The sequence below is a fragment of the Camponotus floridanus genome, unplaced genomic scaffold (assembly GCF_003227725.1).
Source record: "Camponotus floridanus strain SB8 unplaced genomic scaffold, Cflo_v7.5 scaffold10, whole genome shotgun sequence".
NCBI classification, from domain to species: Eukaryota; Metazoa; Arthropoda; class Insecta; order Hymenoptera; family Formicidae; genus Camponotus; species Camponotus floridanus.
In genome coordinates this window covers 131,438-154,005 of record NW_020229215.1, presented here as the reverse complement: position 1 = coordinate 154,005, position 22,568 = coordinate 131,438, and the positions used below count along the sequence as shown (strand labels likewise).

General features: G+C 31.4%; 1 protein-coding gene across 2 annotated transcripts in view; it reads left to right on the top strand.

Moving 5' to 3' along the window:
- The first annotated feature begins 538 nt into the window (after window positions 1-538).
- The window catches only part of LOC105255336 (phosphatidylinositol 3-kinase regulatory subunit alpha), a 51,088-nt gene continuing 29,058 nt past the window's right edge, over window positions 539-22,568 (top strand). The window contains exons 1-5 of one of the 2 annotated variants that reach the window (XM_025409128.1): window positions 539-843; window positions 913-992; window positions 1,099-1,212; window positions 1,339-1,431; window positions 1,724-1,771. In XM_025409128.1, the coding sequence (XP_025264913.1) occupies window positions 1,128-1,212; window positions 1,339-1,431; window positions 1,724-1,771 (226 nt within the window). In that variant the 5' untranslated portion in view covers window positions 539-843; window positions 913-992; window positions 1,099-1,127. Of the gene's footprint in view, window positions 993-1,098; window positions 1,213-1,338; window positions 1,432-1,723; window positions 1,772-22,568 lie in introns of both variants that reach the window. The other variant, XM_011264563.3, reaches the window with a different exon arrangement.

The following is a 22,568-nucleotide window of genomic DNA, read 5'->3' as shown; positions in this document are numbered from 1 at the left end:
AGCTTCTCAGGAAGCAGCTTGTTTAATCAATGGAGTAATATCTTTAACTTCATTATTACTAATCCAAGTGTCAAATATATTTTTGAAATCAAATTTACAAAAGAATAAGATGATATTTACATAATTGTCGTTAGTTAGTTAAAAACAGTAATTATTGTTAGTTAAAAAACGACAATTGTTTGATCCATCTGTAATATTATGATTTTTATGTGTTACGCAGATCACCATCGTAGGCTCACGATATCTTGGATATGAAACGTAGAAATAGTGACAAGCAAGAAGAAGTACATTTGCAGAGCGGATGTCCACGAAAGAAATGCAAAGGAGAATGATAAACATTATGATGCGTTGCATCGTCACGCATGAATAATTATCATAGTGTTCATATCACATTGCTATTGAGGAGAAACTCAAAGATATTTGGCTAACCAACATCTTTGGAATAACATTGTCACACTGCATTTTACATATTTCATGTACAGCAATAGAGATAATTTTTAAAAGAATAGCAGTGTATAAGGATATAATAATTTTTTTAACAGAGAGCAAATCATTATTTTTAATAATTACAAATCAATGTGTGAGATTCGTATGTGCCCAATAAGAAGATAAACTATATCGTCGATTACATAAAGATCGGCCTTCCTAAATAATGCTCAAATAGCTGCAAGTAATCTGAGATCGCACATGAAATAAATGCCTTCCTTGATAGCTATGAAGCCATAAAAAAAAGTGCTTTGAGTCTCTGAAGAGAATGCATAAGGGCCAAAAGAGATTATGTTTCGTGATTATAGTATTGCACAAAATCATTCATATTTCCTACATATGATGTATGACAAACAAGTGAGTAAATTTACATACATTTTTCTATGAAGACGATCTGCTGATATGATCATTCCTTCATAAACACAGCACCTGCTGATACATCTGTGAAGATTGGAAACAGCACATTAGTGTACGATACCAGAATTTAGTGGAAGACTTTGTGCCTGGTATGAATAATTTCATTTTATACATTATATTTAACGCACTTTGTTTTTGGATGCTTCTTCATTTCCACAATTTATCTAATTTATATTTGTATAATTTTGTGTGTAGATACGAAAGATACGATTGACGAATCCCTAATGCTGAAAGGAAGCTTGTCACCGTACCTCGACACTCACAATGAAGAAGAGTCGTCTTATGTAACGCTTAGCAATGGACCGTACGGTAAATTTTAACAATTTTAATACATATATACCGTCATAATAGCGAACGTTATTTTCATATTTTTCGGTAACTGAAAATTAAATTTGTTTAATTTAAATCTGTTAATTCCTTGTTTCCTTGTTTCAGCGTATGTAGCCGATTCGACGAGTGCAGAACACAACTCGTACAATCACATCCTCGTAGATGTGTATTTTGTAACGCCTATCCTCTGCAAGCACTGTAAGTAACACTGCAATAGCACAGTAAACTAAATTAACAGATTAACTTGCAATTTATAAAAAGATTTATTATATTATTAAAGTAATTTTCATCAATTTATTATATCTTTTCAATTTTGTCAAATATTTTGTCAGATATTATGTCAAAAATGTGTAGTTTAAATATTTAATTTTATTTTGAATAAAGTTTAACAAAACTTTAATATTATTTCAAAAAATTCTAATGTAATTGAGAAAATTTTATATCTTGAAAAAAAATACACAAATATTTATCTGTAATCTTTTTATTACAGGTGACGATTATATCTGGGGAACTGGCAGAGTGGGCACCAAATGTAAAGGTAAGACGATTTATTAGAATCATTAAATATAACAAAATTTTGTGTTTTTCATTTGTGTCAGACATACTTTTTTGTATGATATGTAATCACATAAACTTCTATATATAGAAGTACGTAATGCATCTTTGACCTGCACAATGGTATTATCAGCATGGGTCTAAAGATTTTTCTTCTCACAAAATATATTCTCTTGATATTTTTTTTATAAATTAAAAAAAGAAATTTTAATTTTAATATCTCATATATATAGATTTGTATAGGCAATTGCATTATAAACAAATTTAGGTATGATAGTCAACTTATTGTTTAATTTTAGAAGAATATAAATGAAAAATATTTTTACATCAATTCTCCTGGGAATTTATTATAGGTTTATTATGAACGCAAACGTTGCCCTGTTTGATTATAAAAAAAATATTTCGTATAATTTTGTGCGCGATTTAAATACGATCGCGCGAGATGTCACGTGACAGTAGTCGCCAGGTGCGATGAAGTTAATGCGAGCGTCCGCTAGATCGCAGCAATACCCTCGTCGTGAGATCCGCACGTGTGTGGATCACGTGTGGATTTCGCTGGCATGGATCATATGTGAATTTTGCGTGGATCCACCATCGAGGGCGGCACTGTAGCATAGTAACACGCCGGCGAGTCGCGCCGATCTTCGAGAGCGGTATCGTCCCCCTTCACCTTCACTACCGCGTGTTCTCGCCGCGCCGGTTTCTTTCCCGAAAACTCCGCAGCCCTCTCTGGTCCCACCGATCCTCCTCCTCTCGACATCGTACGAGCTCAGGGCCGTGCCTAATGAAAGTGCAAATTTCCGATTCAGTCGCAGGTATCATGTCTTTTTCTCAATTCGGCACTATTCTCGTGCGAATTTCTCATATGTTATCCTTGTCATATCGTTATTAATTATGTTTCTATTAGAATCGAAACATAATTAAATGATTATACGATTCAATATAAAATTGAAATACATATAAAATTGGTAATACATCATGATATATTTAAAGAATATATATTTAAAAAAAACATATATATATATATATATATATATATATAATAAATAATTAAGAAATCTCAAAAAAATATATGTATGTATGTATATTTATACATACACATACATACATACATTTTTTTAATAGCATTATGAAAAATATTATGTTTTTTGAACATTCAATTACAATCATGCTCCAATTATATTTCAATAGTAACAGTGTCTTAAGAAGATATTTTAGTTTTAGTCTATTTTATATTTGTTTGATTATTTTGTTTTTATTATAATTATAATAAATAAAATATTTTTGGAAAAAGAAAAGAAGAGAAGAGAGAAAATTATTGTACAAATTAAAACAATTTTTAACAATTTCAACAATTTTTTTCTTGAAAAATTAATTGAAAAAGCTCATTTTTTACTTGACAATATTTTATTGAATTATAGAAATTGGAATATGAAAGTAATATTTTAGTTTATTACAGATGATGCATTTGATAAATGGACAGATGCATATTTTATTTCCATACTCTATATATAATTGATCTAATTTAATATATTTTATATTTGGCTCTATTATTGATTAGATGAATTGAAATGAAGTAAATATTGAATAAAATATTTTCGATTTTAGCTAAATATTTTGAAAAATATGAATTTTTATTTAATTTGATAATGGACCGTTTATTATATCAAATTATGCTCATTATATCAATTACTCCAGTTCAATTATTTATTCATATAAATAGAAAAAAATAAAATAAATAATAAAAATAAATAATAATAATACTAATAAATAAAAAATCAATTACTCTAGTTCAATTATTCATATAAATAGAAAGAAATAAAAATAAATATATGAGTAAAGAAAAGTACTTATTAAATACATAAAAAAATAAATGTCTTAAAGATGTAATCAACTATGTTGATGATTTTTGTCTACTTGTTTCGATTGCATATTTACATTTATATGTATTCACACGTCTAACAAAATTGCATATACTTTGCTAATCGTATGTCACGAATCTAACTTATATGGCTAAGTTTTATTGATATTTGTCATGACAGCAATAACAGAAGTACAGGCTATAAAATACGAAGCACAAATACTTTGCGATAAAATGCTAAACATTATTCATACAGCACGTGGAGTATATCTTCGCTTTAAGCTTCAGGCAATAAAACAAGTGTTTTTAGTTTAATTTTTGTCGTTTTTACATGACTTATTCAGCATGTCTTTCATACAAGTAAACTAACGCTATAATTATATCAAGTAACAGGTTTAATTCTTCGATTGAATTATACTATTCGATATATCGTTAGCAAATTTAATAATGATTTTCTATTTATAATTTGAATCTAATTGCTTATATACTACCATTATATTATTTCTCTTTCCCTCTCTTTCTCTCTGTCATGTAACTTTATAAATAGCTACAAAATAATAAAATAATTCCGCGATTTTTGTCACATTTCCGTTACAATAATTTTAATGATAATAGAAGCTTTGTAGCTAATAGAATTTTTATCAAGGAAAATATGGAAGAAGATCGAGCCGATAAATATTTTACGATCTTATGTAACTAAAAGTCAAATAGAGATGTTATTGGGAGATACAGCCGATTTGATCGAGCAATTTTAAAAATCACATTAATGCAAATTTGCAATATATTATCATAGATCTTTCTTTTTTTAAATATAAACTCTACTACACTCAAATGATACGTAATAGTTCGACTCTCAGCAGATTTTGCGCATATTGAAATCCTATCGCATTAACTTTTCTTCAATATTTATGCAACGACAAGTGTACTTAGAGTTAAAAATACTATGGAAACTGGCGCGATCCGGTTTTGGGAGCGTTAAGGGTTAATTACGCTTTCAGCTTTGCTGTTCTGGTAGCATAAAAAAAAATCGTCGCACACGCTCGGCGTAACTTTGCTCGCGCGTGTGCGACATATACAACGGCAGTTTTATATGGTCGAGGTGTTTCACTCTCTCTGGGAGTAGTGACGCTCGAAGTGTGGTCGTTTCACACACGAAGGAATAGCGCTGGCACGTGGTAATCCTTGAAAATCGGCGCGTTCGATTATGAAGCCACGAACGAGCGGGCTAGCGAGTGAGCAAGACGCATTTACACGCCCACGCGACGCTGCTTTTGCATCGAACGATGAATTGCTGAACTGTTTGTCGAACGCTGCCAAATCCATTTTTTTTCTTTTTTTTCCGAAATAATAGTCACGATAGATTTGACCTGGATTCGCTCTACTTCGATTATGATTTTACTTTGACTTGCAGAAAGATATTTTGAATATTATCAATGACGTTTTCTTCTCTTTTTTGGCTTCATAGAAAGTACACTTTTTATTTTTCTAATATTTACAAGAAACAATGTTTAAAATAATGTCTTCCTTGGAAGAAAGAAATTTTTTTATATGTATAGCCAAGTGTGTTTAATATAGATTATTTATATATTGACATGTGTACATATATGTATGAAATATCTTCATTATTAATATCTCATTGTCATTCTTAATTTCGTGAAAGTGCCGCATATATATAATTTGCACTCAAAAAACAATAATTTTATATTTTTTTCTATCCTGGCAGCGTGCTCTCTTTAATTATATTCCATAATAATATGTTTAATTGATCGCATGATGAAGTTAGTGGTACACAAAATGAAATATTAATTGATCAAACAATTAAACATAGTCATTGCATAGCGTTTGCATGACGCTCCGCGGAACGTCTAAGAGAATTTAATTGATCGTGTTCACCTTCGTACGTTTTGCGCACATTCCGTTAAATTTTCCTGATACTTTAACATAAAGCGCGCGCGAATATTCGTGAGACACGCTTTATGCCAAATTGCGATCAGTTGCTTCGGTATAAATCACCGGCCGATGTCAACAGAATACCTCCGTGGAATAAATACGCGCGAAAGGAATGAGAGAGTGAGAGAGAGGGAGAGAATTTACTGTGCATTTTTCTGAGGTAAATCCCATAAGTGTATTAAAACGTGAGACGATTCCAGAAGCATAAAAATTGACTAGAGGCAAAACTAGAAATATCGCACAATGTGCATTTATTATTATATATGAGTTACATATTCATTGGAGAGATTAATTTTCTTTATATATATAATTATATTTATAATATGATATTTAATTTTTTATTATATAATATTTTATTAAATAATTTTTTTATCATACTATAATATTTTGACGCGATCAAAAAAATATAAATATTTCTTAATATAGATTTTTTATAAAAATTTGCATTTGCATTTCGTTATCTCTTCTAATTATTTAATTAAGACAACAGTAATTATATGTCAATATTCATTTTTTTTAAACTAAAGTCCGCTTAAAATTGACTAAAAAGTCTATTTAAAATTAACTGAAAAATAAATTTCCATTTATATTTTACATGTCTTTCTTGAAAATCTATCTCACAAAAATTAAAAAATATTAATAAACATTTTATTTTTATTAGAAACACAATAACAAAGAAAAATTGTTACCGCGGTTTAGTAATTACTCGTTTGAAACTTTTAAAATAATTAATTTGATAAAAGCAAATATGCAATAAAGATAGCAATAAGATATTTCTCGTCCGTGAAGTTTGTAGGTTCGCGATTCGTGTAGCCAAGGGCGCATCGCGATGCATCGACAACTTCGTCAGTAAGGCAATAAGACTAAAAAAAAAAAGGCACCGTGGATCCGCGATGCGCTTCGCTTCCTCGGCGCACGAAGCCGTTTCGAAGGACAATCGAACGGGGTCAAAAGTCCTCGCGTTGCTACGCGAAACGTTATGAAGCCATGGAAACGAGCTGGTCGCGCAAGCGCCTTGCATTTTCCCCTCCGAATTCTCCTATTGTGCTCTTCTTTTTTTTTTTTATTTTCCTCGATTTCCGACCAAGCAAGTTGCGAGTTTTCCCGCTCCTCGACATTTAATATCTAAATCTAGCTTCTTCTGTCAATGCATAACGCGCTTATTCGATATCCTGCACATATAACGAATGTAGAGATTTTCATATGACATTATGATGATCTTGATGAATCGTTGTCGCTTCGCTTGTCACGTTTTTCGTCTTCATACATATATACAATTTCTATTTTTATCATAAGCGTGTCACTCACTAAAATATAAATCACTCACTAAAATATAAATTATTCATTAAAATATAAATTACTCACTAAAATATAAATCATTCACTAAAATATATTTATAAAAAAATGACATTAAGAGATATATTAAGTTAAATGATATTAACAATAAGATTAAGTGATGTATTTATGTAAGAATATATTAAATCGAGTTTTTTTAAGTTTCCACAAAAATTCTTAAAAGTCAAATTAAAAATTCTCTCTTGATAAATGGAAATAGATAACAATCTATGAAATAAAAAAATTCTCTCTTGATAAATGGAAATAGATAACAATCTATGAAATAAAAAAAATTCCTATTCGTTTACTGTTATTTTTAACACATGAATATTATAAATTTATTCAGTTGTATATTTAATGCTAAAAATGTGACTGTTTAATTTATCCTTCATATTTAACATTTGAAATTCACAATTGCATAGCAGTTTTTAGCGTCCAATGTGCTAAATGGAAGTAAGAATACCACAGTAAGCGAGTCAATAGTGGAAAATCGTGTCGGCGGATGATGCATAGTTAGCCTCTCAAGGGTGCATGTGCAGCAGCGCAGGTGAAAATGGCGATGTCGCAACAGTTACGGCTGTTGACCGCTATGAAAGAACGAAAGTCATGTTCTTCTTGACTTGTTGCAAAACTTTCTCATTGCTCGCTCAATAATTATCTTTTAGACAATTTAAATTTGTTATTGATCACTTTTAATTATAATTAATTTATCAATTTCTTTTAATTTTCGAAATAATTAAAATTTTTTATATATTTTTTATATGGAAAATATAGTTAATCATAAATTTTGTTAAATTTTTGAAGATTAAAACAATTAAAATTCATTGATGAAAAATGTATTTTTTATGTTTTTTTAAAAAAAGTTAGAAAGTTTGCAAATTCTATATGAGTTATACATATTTTTATTTAGTTTGAAACAGAGAGATAAAATTAAAATTGGGAATTTCGTATTTTGGAAAATATTTACGATTAAAATTTTGATATTAACATAATTATGGAAACATGTTTCTCTGTGAAATAACGAATTTTGAAATTTACTGATTTTTTAAATAGGTAGCAAAAAGAAGAATTTGAATATTTATGTTATATTTTTACCGTACAATTTTTGGACAAAATTTAAATCACATCGTGCAGAATAATGTTTGCGAATTCGTGCGTGTATGCGATAGTGATCGATCGATCAACGGTACATCACGCAACGAATATTGGGTCAAACAGCACGATCTAAATTCACCACTCGATGGCTAAAAATGGTGCCACTGTTCATTGACTTCAAGGATGACTTCAATCAATTATTTGTGACTAGGCATAGTGGTATAATCGTTTTTATCGCGTTATAAAGCCGGTACCTGCATTCTTATATTGTCTTTAATGTATCGGTCACGCTACATCTCGCCATTGCATGCATAGTTTATAGTTTGCCATCGCAGATATCAGGTTGCACTCTTTAATCATTATTCATTATCCAGTGACAGTGAAAATCCATCACTTTTATATCGAACGAGTGTTATTTTTCTGATCATATCTTCTTGATTTTATCTTCCTAATGTCAAATTTTTATTTTATTTTAATTTATGGAAAAATGCGCGCACGCTGTATCTTAATTTATTTAATTAACATTAAATTTTTTCTAGTGAAATTCATTTTTCTACTAGTGATAGATATTGATCTATTAGTGAAATTCATTTTTCATTCAAAGACTAGCTTTATGTGAAATTTTATGCATTTTATCCTTTTTATTATTTAATATAATAACTAATTTAAAGACTATCATAAATATGCGGGAATAAAAATGACAGGAAAAATATTTTTAAAATATTAAATGTTTAAATATATACATCTCAAAATAAGATTTCATTTTTTTTACTTCACAAGTAATTTACACAGACACACACACACACACACACACACACACACACACACACACACACACACATACTTTATTATTATAGATATTCACTATCTGCGAACTATAAAAAAAGCTTTTTTAATGTAGTTTAGATTTGATATAAAATATATTTTCCTTATATTTTTGTTATTCAAAAAAAACTTCATACATATTTGATTATACATATTATTTATTAATTTCTACGTTACGTATTTACACGTGTTGTTCCTAACAAAATAATAGCTAGATGGTTAGTAACGATTTATAGCAAAACTAGATAATATCAATTTTATCTTTCTTCCGTAACTTCCGCGTTAGTTTGTCGCATCCGCGGCACATCACCGCACTTCATTTCACACGCTCGATAGCTTTTTGATAGTTGATTGGCACTGCCTGCAGTCTATGGCCTTAATCGACCGATTTCCAACGACAAAACCTTTCTCTTCTGCACCATTTGTACGATTTACTGTTGCGCTTTGGGCCGCGCAATTATCGCCAGCCATCCCTGAAAATCGTTTCGTCCCTTCCACACACACACACACACACACACACACACAAGAGCGATGTAATTGTTGAAGACTCCATTTCCCTGACAAATTTGCATCCGCGAGAAATAAAGATGCGTTGCTAGTTATCAATTATTTAATTAAAATTTATATTGCATATTTTATTCACGTACGCGTTAAATTTAAATTAAGACAGATTAATTTGTACTTTTAATTTTTTTTACATTATCTATTTACTATTTATAATACTCATATTCAGATTTTAATATTAACTATTAAATTTTTCCCTTGTGCATCGTTTCATTTTCATTTTACTTGCTCAATAGTGATTGCAAATTATGCATATATTATTTTTAATCAATCTGTTTAATATAAATTTTTCTTCTCGCAACATTTATTTGATTTGCTGTTAATTCTTATATTAAAAAGAAATAACCTTTTGATATTTTATACCAGTAACTTTTTCTTTTCTTTATAGTCATATCTTTATCTCGTAAATCTCCATATAATCGAAATCTAGCGAGTAACATAAAAATGATCAGGAAACTCCGATGAACTTTTCTGCAGACTTGGCGAAAATTCGTCGATCATTCGAGCTTCCTACCGATCTTGGGCGGATACATGCTTTCCGTGCCGGCAATCTCGATGCATCACTGCATTTCACTGCACATATCTCGTGCGATAGTCTTTTGATAGTGGGCCCTGCAGTCTATGGCCTTAATCGAGCAATTCCAAACGACCGACCTCAAAGCCCTCCTTCCTCTCTTCTCTTCCTCCGTTTATGCGACCAGCATATGTTGCACTTTAACCGGCGCCGGTGCAAATCGAGATGCAACGCGACTGTATTCGACAAATTTCGTTCATGACAAATATAACTTTAATTCTGAGAATTCGAGAATGTTAAAATTCAAAATTGATAAAATTTAATAGTTTTATTAGCAAAAAATGTGGATAAAATTCAAGGGAAAAAATGTACAAATATCTCAAAGAACAAATTTAAGGAATTAAACATTTAAAATTTTAAAATCGGAAAAAATTTTTAATTCCATAAATCCGAAAGAAAATTGTGTAAAATGAATTGCATATTTTTTTATATCTGTTTTTTATTTAAATTAAATAAAAAATATATCTTAAAATTAAATATATTATTAAAATTAAATATATCGCTTATATAATCAACATAGCTTGAACTTGAATTTAAGCATTAGTTATTTAAACGCATGACGAAAATAATTTAGCGAATCATTGAGTTATCTAACATTCTTGGATCGATTAGCCACTAATGCATCCAAAATTGCGTTTCTTTCGAGACGCGACATTACCTTCGCGCCGGTCACTAATGTTCATGCCGAAAAGGGAGCAGTGTGCCGAGATCTGTCGATTGACTCGCAAGTCACGCGGCTTAATGTCTCGCAGAGATATCCCAACGTCATCTCGTCAGCCGCGGGAATAAAAGCGATGGAAAAAATGCACGAGTCTGACGTAATTCATTGTGTAGACTACCGTATTTCTAAAGGAGCGAGCTAATTAGACGATGTTGGTTGTAATGAGAAGTCCTCTGCCGCCCGCGAAAATCGCTCTTACGTGACCGCGTACGTAAATTGCCGCGAATTGACGAAGGAAAATTGTCCCGATGTCAGCTGATGTTATTACGGGAGCAATTCGAGTCTAAATGTGAACCCGCATTGCAAAATTGAAGTATTCCTCACCACCAGAATTTTTTATAAAAAATAGCGCAAAGTTTTTATTTGGAAAATTTTTAAATTTATGAAAATCAGAAATTTTTATATCACGATTATTTTTTATAATTAAATAGACAATGTTTTTTTTTTAAGTTTGATATCAAGAGTATTCCATAAAAAGCTAGTAGTATGTCTTGGATTTTTATAAAAAGATTTATATATAAAAGATATATATAAAAGGGATCTCTCATGATTTTATTCATATCGAGAGAGATACAATATCTCTCTCCTTCTTTAATTTTGTTTTCCTTTAGATATATTATCTTTCTATCTTATCAATCTTGAGTGTCTTCATTTTAATAATTTCTAGACCCGGAAAAAAATCTTCCACGAATTTTTTCGTGAACAAACGATAAGTGTCACACGATTTCGATCTTTTTACTCTTTTGTAGTAATAATTAAATCATCTACATTTTTATCGCATATGAAAGTATATTTTTCCATATCTTATCCATATGTAGATAGAGTATCCCTTCAATCTTATCCATGCAATATTTTAACAACCTCGGCATCTACGATGATCTACGATAGAACCGTGAGATGGAATTATTTCAGAAAAGATCGAAAATCGCACGACGCTTTTTCATTTTTATCGTGACAAGGGGGGAGGTCTGCATTGCGACAGTGCCTCTTTTGCTTTTTTTTGGAGCCCGACCGGCATCGCCGTTTATCTGATTTCAACGCGATGATCTATACGCCATAACTCCGGCTACCTCGCTCCCTCGGGGGCTGATGTGCATATGGATCATCCATTGGAAAGAATAGGGCCGGAACGAAAGGTTGTGGGATCGAAATCGAGCGATGTAGATCCATGGGCGGTGTAAATCGTTGTCTGAAAAGCGATCGATCTCGTGTAGATATGTAAAAAAAGAATATATTAAAAAAGGACAGAGATTGTTTTTTTCCGATAAATAAAATCAATTTTTGTTCAATTTTGAAAAGAGGATGAAGAATTCTTTGATTGAAGAAAAGATTATATTGAATATTGCAAGAGAAAAATTTATGTTAATTCTTCATCGATTTATAATTGTTGAAAAATGTTTCTCAAACAACTAGAAATTGACGGAAAAATATGACAATTTAATGAAAGGAAATATAATAGCTTTTTAAAAGACGTGGCAAAGATAATAAAACGAAAGAAATATTTAAAAATATAATATTTTTGTCTATTATACAATATCATTTTATAATTGAATTTAAAATTAATTAATAATTAATACTTATATCAAGTTTCGAATTAAATTATAAAATAATAATTTAATTAAATTGATAGTTTAATTAAATTGAGACTATACACTTTAGGAATTATTATTAAAAGTTTTCCTAGAGAAATTAATTCGTCAGAAGTAAATTTATCAAAATCTGATCAATCATTAAGCTCGAAACCATGATAAAACTATTAAGAAATCTATCCACATAAATACCCCAACTTATAGTTGCGCCAAGGTTTCCTGGCCGATATTAGAGAACCGAAGTCGTTAAGTTCTCTCAACGCACTATCGCGTTCGACGATGATATAATGAAATGTCGGCCTTGACTAGCTACGCTTGTCAAGGATTTTGCATCCTAGGCATTAATGACGTTGCTCGTTGTCCAAGGGTCGGAAAACTCGGAAATATACTCCGCGGTAGGAGAAAATGAGGCTCGTGGCGATATGCACGTAACCTATCGATATATATATATCATACAGTCATCGCTATATATAATAATTTGTCTCCGACAACCGACAATATCTTTTATATCGATGATTTTTTTTTCTGATATATGTTCTTTAACTTCTTTAGCTTCTTGTCCATTATACATTTTGAAATTATTATTAATATAGTATATATCTCTCGTGTGTTCTTTTTTTTCTCTCCATTAACTTAAGCCTATTTTTGTTTTATATAAATGACATTTAAAAATTCGCTATACTATTTATTATATTAAATTTATTATTGCGTTTATATATATATATGTATAAGTTTATGATATATATTATAGCATATTTATCTTCTCTCTTTTCTTCGTTAATCAATATTTTTTCAGATGTAGTTTCCGTTGATTGCTCGTGCGGTATTTGTCATCGAAAGCGCGTTTTGTCTTCGAGACGCGTTCGTTTAGTGACACTTTGTTTAATTCGCCGTCGTGTGCACGCTCGTACGTGCATCGCTGCTCGTACGCTCGGCTCTCCGTATCGGGTCGGTCGATTAAACTAAAATTAACTCGTTTGCGCGAGCGAGTTCCCTCTTTCGGAGCACATTCGAGCAATGCATTCACGTTGACGTGTCCTTAAGCGTCCTAAAGCTCTTCCATCAAATTTATATTCTGACCTTTATCCGGAAATGCATATAAGATAAAATATACATTTATTCTTTAATTAATTTTATTTTTAATAGTATTGTAAAATAATTAACATATCAAATTTTTAGGCATTGTGGATTTCAAATTTTTATCATTTTCATATTTTGTATATTTTTAATATTTTTTATGATTTATGATTTTCTCAAATTTTATAATGTAAGTTCAACTGCTTCTTAACTTAAAAAAATTTAAATGTTAACATTATTTTTTTTTAATAAGTTATATTCTAATGTAGCACAAATGTGTATTTTTTATTCATTTGAAACATTTTCAGTTTATAAGAATCTCTTATCTTGAATTAGAAGTATTACTTTATGATATTAAAATTAATTTCGAGATTATATCTTGTTTTTAACAGAACAATTCTGATTTAGAACGATTAATATAAAATAATTAATTTTAATATTTTTTAAATAAATGTATAATTTTATAATCACTTCAAAGCGTTTGTCTCGAGATATCCAATATTCAACACCTATCAATAATGCATTCTCATTGGATTAATATTGAAAGATTGAGATAAATAATGATCAAGTCTGGAATTAATTTTAGCGTTGGATATTCATCGATAATTGCATATCTTTATAATTTTTCTAAGTATTCTTTATGCGAATCTATATTGCTCCCGTGTCTATTTAAATGCTCGTGCCTTGGACGAGATTAATGACTAATCTTGATTTAATATATTTTCTTGTACTTTGCGAATGCGCATTCTATTAGAATAATCAGTACTTTGCATTTTATTTTTATTGTTTATTCATAAGTTTTTTTCTTTCACCGAAAACGTTGCCTTACCATTAATTTTTTTTTCATTTCCTTATATAATTTCTTATATAACTGATGAACTGAATGCTTCTGTATGATTTTAGTAGAAAGATGATTAAATGATACTTAAATGATATATCATGACATGATTGTATAAAAATAATATGTTCAAATAACTATGTGCGTGACGTATATTTAAAAAATGTCATTTGATATAATACATTTCAAATGACTTTTTAATCAAATAAAATTCTTTGTAACTAAACGAGGAAAGCTCTTTTTCATAGCAAGCAATTTATATAAATAAAAATCTGAAATTTTTATCAAAAATACGTTTTTCATATAGTATATTTCTCGCATATTTCTGCAATCCTTTACAATTTTTAATTTTTATATTTTAAAAGCCGCACCGTGCTTATTAATCAGATAATCTGTCACATATAAACTTTGTCTCTCATTATTCATGGCAGTGAAAAATGAATGATTTTCAGTTGTCATATGAAAGAAGCATAACGTTTTGTCTGGTTATTTTAAATATTAGACAATGAAGAGATTCATCGAGAAACTCATAAAATAACAGTAATAATACAGTTTAAATTGTAATAATTTTTTATTAAGAATTTCTTAGATCTATCAATTATCTGGATTAACATAAGATTCGCTTAGTTTGTCACCATGAGTAAGTTAATTCCGATCGATCCGTGACGTGAATTCAATTATTTTAAATACGAATGCGATTATCTTGTTCGATCGTTCACTTTAAAAAAAAAAAAAAAAATATATATATATATATATATATATATATATATATAATTTAACCGTTGTATCTTTTTATTTGCCGAACTTGAAAATGTTATTTAGCTCACAATGATTTAACTGTATGAATTTTTTAACATCAAATTAAGATTGAAGAAATTCAGAAATTCAGACACATTTGACATTTAAAACACCGAAAATATATATCGACGTTTATTCTTCCTTATATTTACTACTGTATTCAATTCTAGATTCATCAATCTAATTTCAAGTTTTGTGCATCTAATAAAAATTTTCTTACGATGATCATCAAACATTTAACGCGCGAAAAGAGTCAAAATAACGTTTATTATATGCTCTATTTGTGACTGAGTGCGGGCAAATGTTATGATTTTTTTGCTCGCATTTAATTTCTATAAATACGGGAACGTTTAACGTCAGGAGCACGTTGAAAATGCAGGCCTTCGTTACGTCGCGACGAATATCGGCGAATATGCGCTTTACGGGGAGATGAGGCATCAAGTACGTGGACGCGCGCACGATTTTCTTCATCGTAATTTCCGTTGCAATTAGCCTACGGCCGCGTTTCGGGGAATGCCGGGATGCACGCGACGGAGCTGCATTGATTCGCAGATACAGAGGCAGCGCAGCGGAGGTGCGCTCGGGGCGCGGAGGTCATGGGCAATGGAGTGCACCGTCACGTTGCTATGGGAAATTCGGGATTCCCCGGGTAAGGGTCGAGGCAGCGAGAGGATAGCTGGTCGCGATATTGAAAGGCTGCCTCGGACGATCGCTATTTATGTGCTTTATGCTCCATTGTTTCGTCCGACCGTCCGATGGCTATGACAGATTAATTAGAGTCGAGCCAAACTGCCTTGCGAATAAATTAAAAATGAATTAAGCGAAAATCATATAAAACGAGCGCGCGTGAGGAAAGTTATGCCTTGTAATTTTTATAATTTAAACAAAAAAAAAGGGTAAGCGCAGTCTGTATTTATGTTTTTAATTAGGAATTGATGAGAGACTTAATTAATTGCTAAATAAGGAAACGGGACAATTAATTCGGTATTTGATTATTTAAATGACTTTTATATATTATACGAGTGGCAGATTTAATGAATCGAATTTATTAGTATAATCTTCATTTATTTATTTAAATTATTCCTTTCTTATTCTTTTTTTATTATTTAATAAAGTGCAAATGACCAAGCCTGTAACACGGAATAAAGATTGCTGCTCGGCAAAATTTTAAAAATGTTACAAAAATAGAAATTGCCATAGCGAGTCGGTAGATTCGTCATCAACGACGATTACATGCCTAATTATCGGTATTCGAAGTATCCGCAGTTCGGTGAGTTATGTAACATCGTGTCATTGTAATGCAACGCGTTAACAACTCTTCGCTCGACTCCTCTTGTGCGCGATTTTGCAAATTGCGACATAATAATCCAATAAATTGCGATCATCTTCCTGACGTTAAACCTTCCGAAAGAACTTAGCTATCGATTCTCAGAATGTGTAACATTTGCCCGCGATTAAGATAAAAGATAACATGAATTTCAACTCTTCCTCGAATCGCATAAATTCTTTTATGATTAAACAGAATAATTTTCACGCCAAAAAAAAATGTTTTAAAGGTTCTAACAGACGTATTTATTTATTAATTGGATACAATAAATTTCACGTGCGAAAATTATTCCTTAATTATTCAGTTTTTTATTTTATGCTTAATATAATTAGAATAAAAATTTTGTTCGTACTTTATTAATGCAGTTCAATTGAACTATATATATAAGAAGATAAAAAATTTGAATTTTTGTCACGTTTGCGAATTGCATTATAATTTCTCCACACATCAATCATCTGTTTAGTTTTCCTTAAGAGAGGCGATTAATAGAGATATAGAAATCTGGGTTATAATAACACTAGCTGAGTATGATTTTTGTAATGATAGACATTTCTCGGTACAGATAAATTAATGCTAAGCTAGCGTGAGGGAATGCATAATTGAGTTTCACTCGCAAAGCGAAACTGCGAAGTAGCATTCACATTTATCGCCTCGTCTAATTCGCGAGTTTTTTATAAGATCCGATCGCGCAGTCTTGGGGAATAGTGTATTTAAAAGAGTGCGACCATGAAAATGGATTTATCCTGCACATTTTATTTCCAATCCAATTAAATGAATTAATAAAGAAAGTTAGCTTGCGTCAGCTCTCGAAGAATTGTTGGTCGACATTGTTTCTACGACTATATCTTTGATACCAATTGAATCGATTCGATCTGTCAGATTCGTTATTTCTTAATTGTGTGTTCAACGATTAGAGAAATATGCGTAAATATGAGTCGACATTTCCATGAAAGATAATCGCGACACCGAGAACGCAGGACGGCGTCAATGATTAATATGGCTATTTCGAAAGAAAATCCTATTTAAATAGCTACAGTATAATTTATTAGAATTTAAAGCTCATTAGTCGTATTTATCGTGCACATCCTGACAAGGATGTGCATTCTTCACGAATTATTGTCGCAATTTTCGTAAGGCTATTTTTTAGAACTGACATTATATCTTTGCATTACATAAGACTATGCGAAGAGATATTATTATTATTTAATTTTTTGATAAGTATAAATTTACTAAGAATCCAATTCACTCTAGCAGTATAGATTTTTTTTAAGAATTATTAAAAATCAATCTTTTTAATGTTTTTATTTTTTATTAATGTTTAAACAGTACGTTAGTATTTTTAAATGTTGAGTACTTTTGTATTGAATGAAATTCGAATCAAATTTCTGTATAACGTGTTCAAAAATGCATGGTTGGATCATGTGACATGCTCCTCGTGTAATTGTCTGAAATGAAAAAACTCGATCCAGTTTTATTTCGCAGGATATTTTTGGAAATATCGAAATTAATTTCATTAGATAAAATTGAAAAATAACAAAATAGTGTCATTTCAAAATTAGATATTTCAATTTTGCTGAAATTTTTTTATTTCTTGGAGATCACAATAATATTAATTTTATTTTCTAATTCTAATTAAGTCTACAATATTCCAAAAGTATCCTGTGGTATAAAATTAAACCGAGTTTTTTCATTTCGGATAATTATACGATAATTACGAGAAGCAGCATGTCACCGTTGTTTTTGAACACGCAAAAGCTTAAAAGAGCAAAAAGAGAGCTACATATTCAAGATGTAAAAATACTGACGTACTGTTTAAATATCGACAAAAACATGTATAAAACACCAAAAAGATCAGTTTATAATATTCTTCAAAAACAAATTCTTAAAAATTATCAACTTTTTATGCTGTTAGAGTAGATTCGGCTTTTCAAACATGTTTAAAAAAGCATGAAATTTATTTTGCATAAATATTATTTTATTTTTAACTTGCTTTGAAGATAAGAGAAAAGTAAAGAACCTGATAAGAATTATATATATATATTTTTTTTTGTACTTTAAATTTCTATATATATATATATATATATATATATATATATATATATAAATTTCTATATTCCATATTTCATATTTTAAATAAAGGCATAGCAATCACATTCGCATAATACGAATACGATGCGATGCAGCTTCCGTCGATCATTAAGTGCAACCAGCACTGACGCGGCTGGCCGCGCCCGTATAATACGAGCGAACGGCTCCTTTTTGCTCCATTTTGTCCTCTTGATACTTTCGTACCGCACGCATCACGTGCAACCAGCGCTGCAACCTCGCCACGAAAACAAGTGCTCTCCCTTGTTGTTTATCTCAGTCAGGACAGCGAAGTATCTAATCCTTTAGGACCTTTAGAGTATTTTTAAGTTTAACAAACAAGTACAATGAGGGAAATAATGTTTTTTAAATTCTGAAATTAATATAATTGAGATTATATTCTATTTAGGGAATTTTGAAAATGATCACCTGTCACGAACTATCACATAATGATTATTTCAAATTTAAATTTTTTTTTAAGTATAAAAATAATTCATTAACTCTTTCGGCTCCTCGAGTGATTCCACATCGGTTTTCTCTCATCTTGGAGCAAAACTTAACGAGCGGAGTCCAATATGCTCGGCTGATCGATCCCTGGATTATGCGAACACGCGATCGATGGCCCGCTCGCTGCTCGGGAATTCGCATCACGTTCGATGGAATCTGCGATCGCTTGCGAATCGGCGCCATAAATTCGCGAGTAAACACCCGTCGCAGGCATCCGGGACCTCCAGTTTTTGTCGCGTGTTATTTCAGCTGCCTGTTGGAATTGTGTATAGTTGGACATTATCGAGTGCGATTCGTGAGTGCGCCTGTTAGAGATATCTAGCGGCCTGCGAAATCGCCGCGAAACGTGTCTCGCAGCGCGTTTTGCGATCTGCACCCGATGAGAATAAGTACGGCGAGCATGCAACGCGAACGGTGCAACGAACTCGGTAATTGTTAGCGTAAAGAAAAATGATAAGAGAAAGCGTTAATTGCGTTTATTTTTTGCTAAGCGATACAGCAAATATTGTAGAAGAATTGTTAAAAGAATTTTTCGATCAATGTGGATAATTTGAACATTTAATTTAAACATTTAAAGGTACATTAAATTGTTTTCTAAAAATATATTCAAAAAATATAGGATTTATAATTAGGATAATATTAAAGAAGTTAAATCTCTAAAATGGTTTGGGATATTTATTTTAATTCAAATGCTTCAAAAAACTTGATTGATAAATATACAATATTTATAAAACTTTGACGATTTTTATATCTAAGAAAAATTTAGATGACTATTTTGTAATGAAATATATAGAGGGATCTGTTAAATAATATATATAAGCTGAGAAATTCACATACACTTTTCTGTACAACGAAAATATTTTCCAAGCTCCTCTTTCCCATTGATCGTTCAACATTCCGTCATTATGGTAATTTTTCTGCAGACAAATTGCATATTTTAGATGTGCTCGAATAGAATCTCAAAATAGAATAACTCTGAGCAATCGCGTTTAAACATATTCTCGCGATCGTCGAGAGGGCGGGTCGTCGAGAGCGTTCCTCGCACAATCACGACAATCGATCCGCCGAATTTCAATAAAGGGCACCGGGTCTTCGCTGGGCGAAGGGACGGTTGTGCGGCGTGGGCGGCCCTGTGACCTTGAACAGGACGTGCCTGTCACGATGCGCAGGCGCGTTCGCCCGCAGGGTTCGATCATCCTTCGTCGCCGGGGACCCTTCGCCGCACCGGCTGGCTTGGAAAGTCGCTTTTCACTTTCACGTCCCTTTCCCTGTCCCTTCGTCCGCTCGCTTGCGTCGTCCCACGCAGCGCGCTTTTACGATAAGAGCGAATGTCGGATCCGCTCGTAAAAGAATCTCGCGTGGCAGGCCGGGGAAGCGCAATCGAGGATATATGCTCAGCCTGAAAAAAAAGCGAAAAAAATGCATACGCTTTGCGCAAACGATCGCGGACGAAAGGTATCGACGTTGACGCTCGATCGAGTATGCAGGGCTGATCAAAAGCCCTTTCGTGTTTCCCTTTGAGGGCATCCTTGAAATTCGGGCTTAAATTGCCTCGTTAGCTGGTCTTCGCCTCCTTCCGTTCAACTGATTGGAAAATCAAAGCTTTCGCGATCAATTATTTATTGGATATCATTATCATTGTTTTTATAAGCGATAGAACATAGTTTTTACAAGTGATACAAATTTTATTATTTTTTCTTATTTTATATATAAACTATTATATTTTTTAATTACTATTTTTATTTATTTATTTTTCCAAGTAAACTTATTTTGTACTACAATATATATACACTATAATATAAGTAGTCTTGAAAATATATAATTTTGAATAAAAATATAATAAATATCTCTAGTATATTGCATCTATTTCGATTACGAATAACTATAATTTTTTTTCGTTGCGAAATGGATTTAAAAAATTGTTATCTAGAAATATAGATTAAGCTAATTAATCACAACCATTGACGAAATTAAAATTTTGTCTGACACAAATGAATTTCACGAAAAGTTTCAAACAGAGCTTTTAGGACAGAGCAGCGAATTACGTACATCGATAGAATCGATGTACGTAATAAAATTAATTTATTATTTTCTCGTTACGTGAACGTTGTATTGTCTATTTAACAGCGATCTTTATATACACAAGCTAATGCAGATGCTTCCGATGAGTGCTCAGTCTTTTATCGCAGCTGGTCTTCTTGTTAGATAAGAGAACTGATAGATTACGATTCGATGATAATTTTTCATTAATCGTTCGAATCGTATTTATATATTAGGCAATCGATCGAACTATCAGGTCAAATAAAGGCGGACAAACAATCTTCTAAAAAGAAACGGTCTTGTAAACGGTTTTATAAAGCGTTAAAATTACAATGTTTCGCACACATATATTATTCGTATTTTAATAACATGCATTTTGCAAGATAATTTTTCTCCATAATTTCTCTCCTATTATTACAAATTGTTGTATTATTTTAAATGTTGCTATTTTTTAAATGCTATTTCTTAATTGCTATTTCCGATAAGTGATGTTATAATCATTGTAATTTGAAAAAAATCCTTGACTGACAACGACAAAGTTTTAATTGCAAATTTAATATGGACAGTTTTTATTTTATTGTGTGTGCGAAATATAACATATTTATGATAGGAATGAAAACACATTTTTTCTCGCGCAGTAGAGATATCTATCGGGTTTTTTTTTTTTTTTTTATAAATTTTAAGACAGAACTTTTTCCGCTTTTGTTTCTAAGATTTATTTATTTTTATTATTAATGACGTCTGTGAATTTGATTGAGCATTATCAACCTCCGCCAGCCATGCATGCCATGTTAACTATAAAATTCATGTCAACGCTCGCTCTCGTTGCCCGATCAATATCCGTTGCGAAGCGGTTTTCTCGTGCGCGCTCGCCGCAGTTTCGTTAAATAATTCGAGAAAAAAATCAAGCTGCGAGTTTAAAAATTCGCATGAAAACGAACAAGGAATTTTCGTCGTCGAAGCTATCGCGCACAAAGTCATCACGAACAAGCGATTAATCTCATTGTCATGAAAACGAAAAAAGACAAAAGAATTAATTTCAATTTCGAAAATGGACAGTTCACAACTAACTGGAAAATAAGTAAGAAGAACGCCGGATATTGTAAGTCTTTTCATTGAAGATCTGAACCCTCACATAGCGATGAAATTCCATTTGCGATCGAATCTGTGTACAAGAAAATAGTCATCGTTCCGAGGGACCTGGAAGCAACATTAATGTCTTTGTTTCTTTTTTATGAGAATATTACGTCAAAATCTTTTTCGACTTATTAGTCATTTTTTTTTTTGAAAAACTGAGCGCAAAGACAAAGAAGTTGAAAACACGTCAATTTATTATCTTTATTGCCATCCCGGCAGAGCCTACGACAAGACAGATTCGACCTCGAAACTGCTCCAGTTTTTCCAGGATAGTATCTTTAGCGCTGATTCTTCTAGAGAAGCTGGCCACAAGGACAAAAATCTTGAAAGCATATCAGCAAATTCGCAACCGAGCTCCGTTTAAAGCACGACTTTGCATGCACAATGCACTCGTATAATCAAGCATCTTTTCAATCCCAGAACCGATTTTACTGACTTCTTATTGTAGTTTAACATC